Source organism: Simochromis diagramma, unplaced genomic scaffold, assembly GCF_900408965.1.
Source record: "Simochromis diagramma unplaced genomic scaffold, fSimDia1.1 OVJJ01000455.1, whole genome shotgun sequence".
Taxonomy (NCBI): domain Eukaryota; kingdom Metazoa; phylum Chordata; class Actinopteri; order Cichliformes; family Cichlidae; genus Simochromis; species Simochromis diagramma.
In genome coordinates, this window is record NW_024386896.1 from 15458 (window position 1) to 29871 (window position 14414).

The 14414-nt window shown below is 39.8% G+C and overlaps 2 protein-coding genes across 3 annotated transcripts in view; both read right to left on the bottom strand.

Moving 5' to 3' along the window:
• Positions 1–844: 844 nt before the first annotated feature.
• togaram1 (TOG array regulator of axonemal microtubules 1) lies at positions 845–3098 on the bottom strand. Its single transcript, XM_040034203.1, has 5 exons — positions 2978–3098; positions 2681–2864; positions 2343–2562; positions 2169–2255; positions 845–2077 (listed from the first exon to the last, which is right to left on the bottom strand). Exons 2-5 carry the CDS (start codon positions 2702–2704, stop codon positions 1824–1826), a joined length of 585 nt encoding a protein of 194 aa, XP_039890137.1. The 5' UTR covers positions 2705–2864; positions 2978–3098; the 3' UTR covers positions 845–1823.
• An 18-nt stretch (positions 3099–3116) lies between these two features.
• LOC120735036 (Down syndrome cell adhesion molecule-like) overlaps positions 3117–14414 on the bottom strand; it is a 64518-nt gene continuing 53220 nt past the window's right edge. The window contains exon 4 of one of the 2 annotated variants that reach the window (XM_040034199.1): positions 3117–3322. In XM_040034199.1, the coding sequence (XP_039890133.1) occupies positions 3204–3322 (119 nt within the window). In that variant the 3' untranslated portion in view covers positions 3117–3203. Of the gene's footprint in view, positions 3323–9926; positions 13749–14414 lie in introns of those variants that run through there. The other variant, XM_040034202.1, reaches the window with a different exon arrangement.

A 14414-nucleotide genomic window follows, 5' to 3' on the forward strand; every position in this document is an offset into this window, starting at 1 on the left:
TTTAGTTTGCAAGTGTTTTGGATTTTGCAAGTGTTTTGGAGTTTGTACGTGTTTTGGAGTTTGCATGTGTTCTTTAGTTTGCAAGTGTTTTGGAGTTTGCATGTGTTTTGGAATTTGCATGTGTTTTGGAGTTTGTACGTGCTTTGTCTCTAGGGGCCACCGTAGTTTACCTTTTGTGGAGAGTTAAATCAATGTGCAACACCTCGAGTTATGTGTTTAGAAATGCATCCAGCAGGCCTTTTAAATAACATAGAAATACAGTCACTGTCGTAACTGTTATTTCTGTTTTGATTTGAATATTTCCATCACTGTCTTTACTGAGATTCGGGTAAAATGAGGGTAGTCAGCTTTCTCTGTGTCTCTGGTGCAAAAACTGCTGACCCCCTAAAGTGTTTTGTACTGGCTTCATAATGCTTCATTTAATGTTTGGGATCATCTGGGTTATGAGTGAACAATGGACAGTTGTTTCATGGGAAGGGATTACAGGGGACCACATGTCCACCAAAACAATAACCTCAACAAATGATCATGAAAATCTCTCCAATAGTGCACAGCATGTGTTGCAGATTAAAGCCCTTTACATGGCATACTTTAGTCCCATGTAAACAGGATGAGCAAAATGTAATCTGGAATAATTACCTTGGTGTCTTCTATATTTTTTTCTTTCAGATTCCTTAACTTTCGCATATATATAATAATTTCAATAATTTAACACATAGTCAGATAAGTCACAGCGCTATAATATAAAAGAAAATGTACACAGAAGACCTTTCAGTTCACATTATCCTTGCATAACTGTCCGGCAGGCCTGTGCACCGTGTCCGTCAATATCACATAGTTTATGCATTTCCCACATGAGTGCAGAGTGGACAGAGGAATGGGAAGGGGGCTGATGAAGTAAGAGTTGTGGCTCACAAGCAAGACAGAAATCTTGGTGCACAGTAAAGACTCCAAATCACACTACAAAAATCTTGGCTTGAATTTCAGTGATGGAGTCGATGGGACACAGTGGATGGGAATGATTAGAGAAATCCAGTTCCACACAAGCTCACAATTTTTTTATTGTACTTAAGAAACATTGCATTACTTAAAGATTGGTTTCTAAAGTAGCTGAAAGCACAGTTGCACTAAGGATAAAAGTTCAGCGCAGCAGAAAAACATTTCAACTACATTATAAAACAAAATCAAATTTGTGATCAGCAGCATCACAGAAGGTCCAGTTTATTTGCTTTTCTTTCATATTAAGGAATAAAACTGCCTCAGACGCACAGGCCTACAGACCGGCCAGCAGCTCCCAGTAACCACTACGGAAAAATTTTACATTTTAATGGGGGCTGTGCGAGAAAATAAAATGAAATAAAAAAGAAAACACAGTTACAGTCAATTATTCCTATAATTAATTTGTACTGAAATCAAATCAGATTAATATTTTTCTATTGCAAACAATAAATCAGAATTACATTTAAGTTTTATTTTGGGATTTAACACAAACCTAACAATAATCTATAAGAATTATCACTCAGCTCTGGATGTCTGTTTAGATTCATGGAACATTTTGACCTTTTTTTGCCATTTTCTGCAGAAATCTTGTTCGGTGCAAGCGTGCTGCCACACGTACACAACAACAAAGTTAGCAACTTTTGAAGCATTAAGCAGGTGAAGTGCAGCATTGAGCAGCACTAGACTACTGCTCTAAGGACTTTCTCTGTGTTTATATAAAAGTGCAGGCACTATAAGAAATGATAATGAAACATCTTCAAGTAAGATCAGTTTTAATGCTGTCCCTCTTTCGACATTTGGTTCTGTTTGGAGCCTGCTTTACCTTACGACAAGGTCCTCAGGATATCATTTAGACTTTTATGAACATTGGCAGGCTGGGAGGCGGCACACTTGCTCAGGCTAGGCCCCATCTGGGCATAAAGGGCTTGGCACAGGTTGGCGGTAGCACCCCTTACGCTGCCGCCCCAGCCATGAATGGTGCCGCTGTGGGTAGAGGTGCCCAAGAGGTGCCAGAGCAAGGGCAGCACTTTCTGCTTTACCACCTGGGGCTTACGAGGGTAGAGCTCTGTCACAAGATCTAAATATAGAAGATGAGAAGCAATACACTGCATTTAGATACATCAAAGCAGAAGCTGATTACAGTGCCGAAACTAGGACACCAGACATACCTGCGACCTTTTCGATAAGGTTCACCTTTGCCTTCCCGCTTAAAAACTGAGCCTTGGCGCAAAAAGGCTGAAGGAGAAGTATGTTGTCTGTAGCAGGCAAAAAAATGAAAGTCAAATTAAAGCAATTTTTTTAACCAAAACTTTCTCCTCTATTTTAATGCTCAAAGTAAGTACCTATATTTAAGATGAGTGCATTAATAGCTCCAATAGCAGCAGAGCAGATAGCATTGCTCTTTGAGTTGAGGTGATTGTCCACGATTGCTGGGACCAGGATGTTGACCACTTGGGACAGCTTGTCCTTTAACAAGTGGATGATTTTCTGTAAAGACTCCAGGGCATACAAGTTGACCTTGCTGTTGGACTCCTGCAGCCTGGCTCTGAAGGCATCAAACACCTAGAATTAGGGAGATCAGAAAGTGAAGGATAAACACTTTGTCATTATAATGAAAAGACCACAATGTACATAAAGACATACTAAATGGATTTGGAGAAAGAAAAATGAAAACATTAACCGGGAATATACTGTTGATAACCATGTTTGGGTTGTTTTGGCAGTCAGCCACTAGCTGGTCGATGCCTTTGATCCTCTCTCTGAAGTCCTTTGAAGCCAGCAGATCCGAGATCTGCTTGATGTACTCAGTCTTGTCTGCAAAACTCTGTGTCTGAGATCTACAGCTGTAATGGCTGTGAGACTCCCTGTATATAAAATGCATCACAATTCACGTGTTTTCCATATGTATTACACATTTGTGAAAAATAAATTTGCCTTAATGGGCTACTCTGGAGCATTGGTTGATATCCACACCCACCTGTTGGTCTGGTTGAGTGGCTTGGCTCTCTGTTGAGCGATGAGGCTCTGACTGTACCGCTGCCCGGGAGGGAATGTCTGCCTCGGGCTGACTGAGTAGCTTGAGGCATCTTGCCAAGACCCTAACCCCCCCCCAACAATCTCAGAGTTAGATGCCTATATTTAACTTCCAGCCAAAATACCAATTTTCCTGTAAACATAAAGACAAAGGTACCGTACCTTTGTTTTTAGAGTGAAGACGGTGTCTCTGACAGTCTGCAGGTCTTTCGTAGGGATGTATTTCTCCAGGATCTTTTCAAATTCTGGGTGGGAAGACAGGGACAGCAGCATTCGACGGCCAAAGTACCTTTGAGGGGAGAAGGTGTAATATTATCTCATTTGTTAAAGTGGCACTTTGGGTTTGCAGTCCAAAAGCAACGGAAAAGCATTTCTAAACATATTTTAATGAAATGCAAGGTAATTACAGTACAGTGACACCAAAACAAATAGTGTCAACAATAACAAAATCAATTCCAGCAAAACCAAAAGTAGATTTGGATTGTACTATATCCTTTTGATGGTCTAAAGCAGGGGTGTCAAACTCAAATACACAGTGGGCAAAATTCAAAACTGGAACAAAGTTGCGGGCTAACGTTAATATTTATTGAAATATATTTATTCCTTCAGATATAAGAATGAATCTTTTCTTATGGACTCAAACAAGTTTTGCTGAAAAACTGAATATGGAACAAGCAAAGCTTAATACTAAACAATATATATATTAGCTGTATAATACCAGTAGGCCAGCTCTGATAGTAATTTGGTATGGCTTCGCGGGCCAAATGTAATTAGCCTGCGGGCCAAATTTGGTACCTATGGTCTAAAGACTTTTAAAATGTCTCAAATTTGACATTTTCCTCCCACTGTTATTGTTTTGGAATTTGCATGTGTTTTTTAGTTTGCAAGTGTTTTGGATTTTGCAAGTGTTTTGGAGTTTGCATGTGTTTTTTAGTTTGCAAGTGTTTTGGAGTTTGCATGTGTTTTGTAGTTTGTACGTGTTTTGGAGTTTGCATGTGTTTTTTAGTTTGCAAGTGTTTTGGAGTTTGCATGTGTTTGATTGCATGTTTTTAGTTTGCAAGTGTTTTGGAGTTTGCATGTGTTTTGGAATTTGCATGTGTTTTGGAGTTTGCAAGTGTTTTGGAGTTTGTACGTGCTTTGTCTCTAGGGGCCACCGTAGTAAACTGACCAAACAAACAAACAAAGAAAAAAAGAAGAAGAAGAAAAAAGCAAAACTGCGGCATAAAGCAAATCAGCCAACAGCAGAAACCAGTCAGCCTTTACTTTGCTATAAAATTTCTCAGTTGGCCCAAACCAGGAAGTGCAGCATGGTGGTTGGAAGAGTAAACATGAACATGACTGAATATCATTCCTGCAGTGTGACTTCATTATTGATTAAAACAATGAAAACACACTTTGACTGAAAAACACTCACTGTGCATGTTAATGTTGTGAAAACTGTCCTATGTATTACCAAAGCCTGCATTGGTATCGGATCGATCCTTTGTTTCTGTCCTCTAAGTTCAGTATGTAGTCCAGTTAATTATGTCAAATAAATTACTTTTTAGAAATAAAAAAATACACCTCAAACATGCACTATGAAAAATGTCTGAACCTTTTTGTGTTGACTGTCATGTCTGTTTCATTTATAGTTCATTTAAACAACAGAAGTTGACCCTTTAGAGACACCCAGGTTCCAAATTCATGAAAAGCTGAAAGGTGTGTTTTGTTGTGTTAACTAATTATTGTGGAAAGTAAAAATCAGTGATCAAGTGGTTATTAAACCCCAGTCCCACAGCCTGCTGCTATCTGGGAAGCGGCTCACTGCTCTACCACCAGATTTTGGAGCACCGTCTTTCCTTTTTACCAGATTCATCCTTTGGTGGCACAAAGTGCTACAGCTCTTATTTCATTGTGCAGTCTCCAAATCCATAAATACAATAACATGATCCTGAATCTTAAAAACCTAATGGAAAATCACCAAACATATTTCTTTGAACTTTTTTTGTTTTCCTTTTTGGCGGCGGGAGTTCACATAGTCATGTAATACACTTTTTTAAATTTATGAAATGAGTTGAAATAACAATAGAAATGCATACTCCTCTGTACAGTAACACAGAGTCCATCGTCGATTGCCATCAGGCCAATCACGTTCAGTGTAGTGTGTAGCCACCATCCGAAGGCCCATTTTGAGACAGGAAAAGTTTTGAATAATAGCTGTACTGTAAATATAATGATCTGATAATGTAATACAGTTTAGTAGTCCTGTTATATGTTCTTCCCACATATTTAAATTAGAGTTGAATGAAAGGTGTGGACCTGTACATAAAACATAAACATAAAACACAAAATGTACAGTTTAGTCTGCAGCCAAGATGATAAATTATGAATGTGTTACTTGTGATGAGGTTTTTATGTAGTTGCTAACTAATACAATTGTGGTTAGTGTTTGCCTACAATCCTGTCATATACCTGTAAAATAAAGCTTTATCTCATGTTGTTACAACCTGATGATACACTCTCTTGGACCTGCTGTCTGTTAGGTTTTGTATTGTTGATTGTCATTTATTCTTAGAAATATTTAACCATATATGCTTAGAGGTGTATAATCATTTGTAGATTGAAAGAATGTCTCATCCTAGGAGGTCTGTAACAACTCTGTGTAGCATGAAGAGGGGAGTGCGTTCACTCCTCTACAGAGTGTTCTGGCGTGGATCACACACCTCCTAGGAGAGGTCGTATCTTCTCTTGCTGATATATGGTTTAGCAAACACACGTATATCTCTTTAAGTATAAGAGCCTTTTGTTTTGATAGATCTGCTAGACGCCTGGCACCAGCTTTGGGGAGTCTTCACAGGGTCACATCTTGATCTCACACACACACACACACACACACACACAGGCAAGGTACTCTTTGTGTGTATGTAGACGTCATATGTTAATGAACCTATGCATATTCATGTAACCTCAATAAAAGAACAGTGGTACGGGAGAACGGACGAGAGCAACTGGGGTCAAGCGAAGGAACGGCGTTTGTCCGGTCTCTCCCGTGCACGAGAAACATGAAGAACTTTGCCTACTTCGTGTCTTGCTTGCTGTGTAATTATATTGTCTTCAACGTTCCAGCGAATAGGTTCAAGCTACAAACCTACCACTGTCCTCCATACATTACCAATTCCATTTATGCATTAAAAAATATTCTGAATGCCATATAATGTATATTAAATCACATATTTTCTCTCTACGAGATGATAGTTTAGACTGAAGTAAAATCCTCCTCTTCATGTGTAGTACTGAAGCATTCGTTGACACTAAATGGCTTCCATTACCGATCAAATAGAGGTAATTTGTGTCACAATCTGACATCGGTGACGGGTTGCATCTGGCCGTGCCCAATCTGTACACTCAGATGAGCCAGGAGAGGCAGAGGGGGGGCAGGCAAGGAAGGAGGAAGAGAAGCAGACAGAGGAAGAGGAGAGAGAGAGAGCGCGGGTGCAGCTTTCTCAGACAGCTGGTGATGTGCAGCTGTCTGGGAGGCTGGATTACTCCCTAAAGTCTGCTCTCTGAGGGAGAGGCGAGAGGGTGACGAAAAGAGTGAGAGAAATAAATAGAAATGGAGACTGAAATGGGGACAGAGAAGCAGAGTGATGGGGCCTGGAACAAAGGGGATTTGGGCAGGCAAAGACGAAGAAAGCAGTACAAAGCAAAAGAAAACAGATTTAAGTTACTGAGATGGAGGAAGAGAGCGACGTGAGAGAGATCATCAGAGATAAACAGCAGACAGGGGAGGGATCAAACTCATTAAATCAATCCTGAATGTGTTTCACCGTCTTCATTTGAAAGGTTTCGAAAATGTGTTTCAATGAAGTTACGCTTTACTACAGGAAACAGTCAATTTTTTACTTATTTAAACCATACAGCTAAATTCTGTGTTAACGTGAGTACCCCTGTTATTAAGGTGTAACCTAAAGAGGTACAGTTTATTTACACATATCTCTGATAATACACCAAAACATTAAACCATCATTATAGGAACAATTAACCTTTAAAAATCCTTATTTAAACAGCTTCTTGCACTGAGATTACAGACACATACACGTGACTTTTAAATGCTCTGACAAAATATGGATTTTATTTTTAATAGAGTTTGAGTGGCCCAGCATTTAACCCCATTTTCCCCAGTTCAGCGTGAATTTGGTGATATGACATACTCCATGTGCATTTGAGTCTGAAAGGTCATTCCTGACTTCTTGAATGCAGCAGCTGAGAAAAACAAGGTCACTTAACGGTCCACAGGAAATTTGATTGCATCATGTGATTTACCTGATGAATGGTTCCTTCTTCGACAAAAAAATACAGTTAATTCACTTCATATAACAAAGAAGAAAGGCTTTAACATGCCTTTGAATGACTCTTTTTTTTGGATTTATATTAAATGTGTATACTGAATATATACTGTAGTTACTGACCGCTGAACATAAATGTTAAGTCTAATTGTTGAATGTTTGTCATTATGCTTCTTAAATTTGTAAGGTCTTAGTTCAATCTATAGGATCAAGACATTCCTTTGTCCCTGACCACCTCTCCAGCCACTCTGTGCTGGGGGAGGATTATTACACATCCCTTGCAAAGATTCTGTTTGATGTTTGGTAAGCTTCCTGCCCTTTGTATGGCTTCACTGTGTTATGCATGGTGAACCATGCATTGGGTGTGGGGGAGGTTACCCTCTTTATGACCAGGATGTTGTTAGAAACAGCAGATGCATACAGATGTTTACACATACACACACATAGTGCCTTGTCTTAGAACCATTTGGGGGGTTTTATGGTGGGCGTTGCTTCGCTGTGATGTGTATTGTGTGAACTGTTTTCCCAATAAAAGGCAGCAAGCGGAGGCCGTCGTTGGGGTCATTGCGGTAGGATTCAGGAGTGCTTTCTGAGACACCGGCTGGGGCCTCCCTTGCTAGCAAGTAAAAGATGTTCGTCTTGTTTTTGTCGTTAACGAGAATAAGTTTCACAGACCCAACAACAAATATGTGCATATATCCCTTTTTTGACATTTACAGATTCACATAAACAGCAGTAATTTTAGCTCTGTAATTCATAACATATGCTGGCTTTAAATAAACCAAACAAATATAGACCCTATGGTTTTATTATCTTGTCCAGTCTGGTTATATGTCTGCAAATTAGATCACTTATCTCACTTTTCATCGTGTTGTCCCCACGCACTGTGGCATGTATAACTGTCAAAAAGAAAGAGAAAGTTAAGGAGGCGAGATGAGCAAGTGTCTCTGCAAGTGCATCGTCACGTTAAGCTCTAATTTAAAAATTCCAACCAACAGTGAGAAATATCCTCCTTCAGTTTTTGATGGATCAGTGTGGCCACCACATGCGCACACACATTTGTTTGAAAGCATGCAAAAGTCCAAGCATGAACTTTTGCGAGGACACTTCAATTAACTAGAAAGTGCATTTTCTGAAGAAACTGCAGTGTGAATGCTTGAATCTGAATGTATGCACTGAAATGAATTAATTGCTGAATTTAAGTTAAAAATTTTGAATTAGATAAAAAGAAAACAAAATTTAATCTGAAAACAAAAGTGCTAAAAGCTGATGTTCACACAGAAGTTGGAAAATAGCTGAAAATGTTTTAATTGTAGAGCAAACACTGTGGACACAGCAGCAGTTGAAAGAGAAGTGTTTAAGATGAATCTTGGCAGAGTGAGAGAGAGCTCGTTTAGCAGGCAGGTGTGAGCCTGGTTGCTATAGTGATTGCACCCAATGGCTCCATACACACGGACAGACATGCACCTCACTTTTGCTGCTTAAAATGAACAGAAAAGTCAGGCCGAAACAAATCGTTCCCAAATGAAAAGTACAAGTCATATTGACAAAATTCTTTCACCGTGAGCACCAGCAATGTCCAGTCTACCACATTCTCAGTTTTCATGCCTGTGGAGTTTATTATATGGACGTGGTGACAGTGTAAAGACACCCTGTACTTCTGATTTTCAAACGAACCTTCTGAGACATTTTAACATTGGAGTCTATGGAAGAGTTGGAGGGAGGAGGCTGTGCATTGGTGACATTTATGGAAGAACCATAACACCTAGTACAATAGTAAACACATTGGATGAAAGAGGACAGCGATGGCTACGTTTTGAGGGTAAAATCATACCTGTAGAGCAAACGCTGTGGACACAGCAGCAGTTTTAAAAAAGATTTTAAGATTAATTTTTTTGCTCCTCTCACTCTAGCAGTTGAGCTGTCTCACTCTAGCCCCAACATTCCGTCCCATACACACCCATTATAAACTCTGAAACGGGTGAAAAAACATCATGAAACTTAAACTGGAACTGAAGAAAAAGTATAATAGATATTGAAAAGATAAATACAAGTTGAATAGTTGAATGTCTTGTCTTCGTTTTAAAGTTTGAATGGTGGCTCTATGTCAACGTATGTGGAAGTAGTAAGAGTTTAAAAATGAGTAAGTTGAATGAGGATTTGAAGGGTCTCCCCATTGAAATACATTATAAATTTTTGTTGAATAAAGTTGAATAAAATTAAAAATATAAATGTTAAAAATGAGAAAAATAGAAGCACACTTGTCCAAAAGAAGAGGAATCTAATGGTGTTTGAATGGTTTTTCTAAGTTGAACGGTTTTGAAGGAGTTAGCGTCCAAAAAACGTACGGAAAAATAATAATAAAGATTCAAAGAACAATACTGTGAATGCTTTTCAAGCATTTCAGGGTTTTTATCGGTTTTCAGCGTTATTTTGTTATCGTTTTTATCGTTAACTCGGTTTTCCTGGGTCTTTTCACGTGTGTTATGAATAAATCCTCTTTTTTTCGGTACCGGTACTAGTTTTATTTTGTTGTATTTATCCGCGACACCTTAAAGGCCGGTCCGTGAAAATATTGTCAGGCATAAACCGGTCCGTGGTGCAAAACAGGTTGGAGACCGCTGGTCTACAGTACATGTAGAGTTTATGGAAAAACAAAAACAAAGCAACGACAATGAGCTACTTTCAAAGTGCAAAGAGAGCAGGTTGGACATGTGAAAGACCTGATGCCATTATGTTACAGCCATCCATGCTTCTGTACCAGACGGAATCTCACTGAGATAAGAATAAGAGCTCCAACTTCCTAAGAATCCCTTTAAGGAATGCATTGATTAAAGTGTCAATATGGCCATGCAGTTTAAGAGGAAGTGCAGCACACAAGTACATTAGTAGGAAATGTATAACCACAGGCTGAAACTTGATTCGGCTGTGTTTTGATAGCACAGTGTTAATTTGTATTGATGACATTATACTATCCTGAAACATTTACTTACAGTATCTTGAGAGATAGAACAAGATAGAAAACGATACATGGTTAGTTTACTTGCCAGTGATGCTGAAAAGTTGCTGAAGTTGATCATCTCTGTACAGGCTGTCAGTGCTGATTAGTCAAATATGATGTAACTCTGATGTTTTCTCCCAAATCTAAGCTGGTTCATTCTCATATGTCCCCCTCTCTCATTCTCGGTCTCTCTCACACACACATACACACACACAGCGGGGATTAGTCACTTCTCAGCGGAAACTTAAACAGACAGTCAACCACTTAACCTGCCTAATAGGAGTGATTTCCAGTGTAAGATTTCATTTAGCAACTGATGACAAGCTTTGCATTACTCCTCCCAACAGAAATAAGGAAGATAGAGACATTGTTGCCACAGAAACCTGGAACGAGACACTCCAGCATTTGCATAGAGCTTAATTTGATCTACTTGAGATTGCAACCTCCTTCCACTTGATGTAATTAAACCAAGAGATGTGACTAATTAAGTTGACGGTGAGAAACGAGAACACGGCAAAGGCGGCTGATGTACCGGCAGACGATAGTAAATATTGACAAGGGACGTTGATTGGGAGCGAACAGTATTACTGGGTGAGGACTGTAGCAATGTCAGGATAGTCATCATACACACAGATAATGTGAATGTCGTGTTGTGCACCGTCCACGTTTGTGTAAATGCCACGTGCGTGAGCAAATTATTACTAAAAACAGAATGCGATGATTTGCAAATCTCATAAACCCATAAAAACTCATTTTGAATTTGATGACAGCAGCAGGTCTCAAAAAAAGTTGAGACTGAGCAGCGAAAGGCTGGAAAAGTAAATGGTACTAAAAGAAACAGCTGGAGATGCATAATGCAACTAATTAGGTTAAAAGACTACAGATCTGTAACATGATGGGTATAAAGAACATCTTAGAGAGGCAGAGCTTCACAGAGGTAAAGATGAGCAGAGGTTCACCACAGAGTAAAAACTTTAAATATCTCATCAGCTGCAGTGCATCATATCATCAAAAGATTCAGATAATCTGGAGAAATCTCTGTGTGCAAAGGACAAGGCTGAAAATCAATACCGGATGCTGATGATTATGTGATGGAAATCATTGCATGGTTTCAGGAACGCTTCCAGAATTCGCTGTCTGAACACAGTTCAAAATGAAATCCATAAATACAGGTTAAAGTTCTGAAATTGGCAGCTTGAACATGTGGAAAGGCACCATCGCTGTAGAAAGGTAAATACAGGTTTATATACAGGTATTAGAGCAACATGTGCTCCGATCCAAATTACAATTTTCAAGGAAGGCCTTGCATATTTACAAAAGCATGACTTCATAGGAGAAGAGTTCGGATGCTGAATTGGCTTGCCTGCGGTCCAGACCTTTCACCAGTTAAAATCCTGTATCAGACAAGAGTGAGACAACATTCCTCTCCCCAAAATCTAACAGCTGGTCTCCTCAGTTCCCAGATGTTTATGGACTGCCTCTAAAAGAAGAGGGAATCACATATAACATCACATATTCAACAATCATTGGATATTTGAGACTGGCAGTGAAGCTGAGGAAATCTATGCAAATCTTTGGAGCAAGTATAGGCAAATTTGCAGTGCTGATCAACAGCATTTTGTAAGTCCTGACATATGAAGCCACAGTAAAGACTGGAAATCACACTACACTATGATTGTGTGTTATCTAACATTCACCTCATAAAACCCAAATCTGCTATTATGTAAACGGCTCCAACAAAGAACGAGGGCTCACCGCGAGGCCGAATCTGCTAAATCACACTAGGACATGCATGTAGCTCGAAGATGACTGACTGAAAGGCTCCTGGCTGGGCAGTTTGTTAGTTTAGGGTTGCAGTTATCTCCCCCTAACAAGTGCAGCACAGAAATAAGATGGGAACAGCTCCATACCATGGTTAAATGTGACACATTCTGATTGATGTCACTGACTGAACCTGCTAGAGCAGGGACGTCATATTCATTTTACACCACAGGCCACATATAGGCCATTTTGATTTAAAGTGGGCCAGACCAGTGAAATTCTCCTTTCTGTCAGTTTAAAGAAGTTTAACTAGACATTTAGTCCCTGAGAGATTTTAATAAAGGATAATAAGTGCAATTTCAATAACACATCTCTGTAGTAAATAAAATAAATCTATCAACACGACTCTCTGGGCTTAAATTGTATGAAATAAATGTGTAAAGTTACAGAAAATGTTCTGCTAGCACATTGGCCAGACTGTCCTGTAATTATAAGACAGAATGTTTTTTGTTAATTTCTCTGAAAATGTCCTTTTATTTAGAAAAGAAAAAAAAAAACACAGGACAGAACTTTTATATCATTTAATGGTATCTCTTGGTTAATAACTATGGTGAAAGGTCACACACCCCGCGTTAGAGGATCCTCAAACGTCACACATGCACACGTGTAATCAAAGCGCATGTATATCTCATTGACAAGAATAAGCATGCGTCGTACTTTTGCATGCCTTACATTTGGTCTCATATGAGCACACTGTATGCCTTTAAATGAGAGCCTCTGAACCTGTTGCACACACTCATATGCCCGTACGAGCGGCCTGCTTATTACTGTAACATTTGGCAGATGTGTTTTCCCAGATGAAATTCTTGGGCCAATCTGTGCAGAGCCCAGAGGCCTCGTTCACTTCATTTAGAGCTTTTATGATGCTGCAGCAGACGGAGAGACTCTAAAAGTACATAAAAGAACAGATGTTAATATGAGCGTTGCTGGTCTGCTCCACCACGTTCTGCCTTTCTGGCTGTATCTATTTGTTTATCAACCTTCATGTGACGTTGATCGCATTTGTGTACAGCGATGTTTTCCGGAGATTAAAAAAAAAAAACAAACCCTCACACATTTATTTTAATACTGTCTCTTTCAAATGAATTCAAGTGCATTATACACATGTACATTAGATATAATCGCTGAATGTGATTCATTGAGCTTCAATGGAGCCACTCAGCAAAGCAGAGCAGGCAGCACCCACGCACACTTTTACCTTTAATTGAATTTTAATCTGTGTTTGCGGTCACAAATCATGCAGCGCGGGGTAATTATCTATTAAAGATAATGTTATTGGATTTACATGGAAATGCCAAGCCAGCAAACTGAACTTGTGGTGTGGTCATGAGCAGACAGTGTAATCAGCAGATGCTGCTGGCTGGGCAGTGGCTTTTGTTTCTGGAACGGTAGCTGACAGAGAGGGTTTCTCGTGTGCAGCGAGCAGATACAAGACAATGGCAACCCTGCCTCCATGCTGCCCATCTTCCTGTGATACATGTCTGTTTTTCTCTGTGTCTGCATCTCTTTGCCACCCCCTTGCTGCTCTCTCCCTCTCCGTGTCCTCCAGTGGTCTCATTAGGGCGGGACTGTGAAGGGAAGGTGAGATGGTTACTGTGACAACAGCAGAGAATGACGGACAGAGTGGCAGAGAGCACCGCGCGTGTGTGCAGACGTGTATGTGTGTGTTTACAAGAAGCCTTTCAACAGTATCCATTACCATTTTAATACGTGCATTGTGCAGCATATGCCTTGCAAGCTGGTCTAGCTCAGTGGTGAAAGTTATTTATTTGGTCTAAGAGAAAAAGAAAGAAGAAAAGAGAAGGGTGCGGTATTGCCACCAAAAGTAAACAACAAAACACCATTGCATAATTGAGTAGGCCATCCATTAAAATCCTTATCTATTTCAGGGGAATTAGAATCTGCTCACTGCTCCACAGTGCCAGGAAATGATGGGCAGCACTGAGGGGCAGAGCTAAGATTAGACTGGAGTGATTGACAGGTTGATAGAGCCAACTGGAAGCCTGCCATTCCACCTTTAAGATAGTCTCCTTACAGTAATGAAGCAGAGTGAGCCAGCTCAACATGAGGGCATAAGCAGCCAAGGAGATAATGAGGAAGTTGAGGACATTTTGTGCAATCCTTCAATCTTATGTCTGTCTCACTTGGTCTAGGTCGCAGGAATTGCAATAAACAAGAGGAATGTCATTGGAGCCTCGAGACTGTGATGTCGACCTCTGACCTCAGCCTCGAGT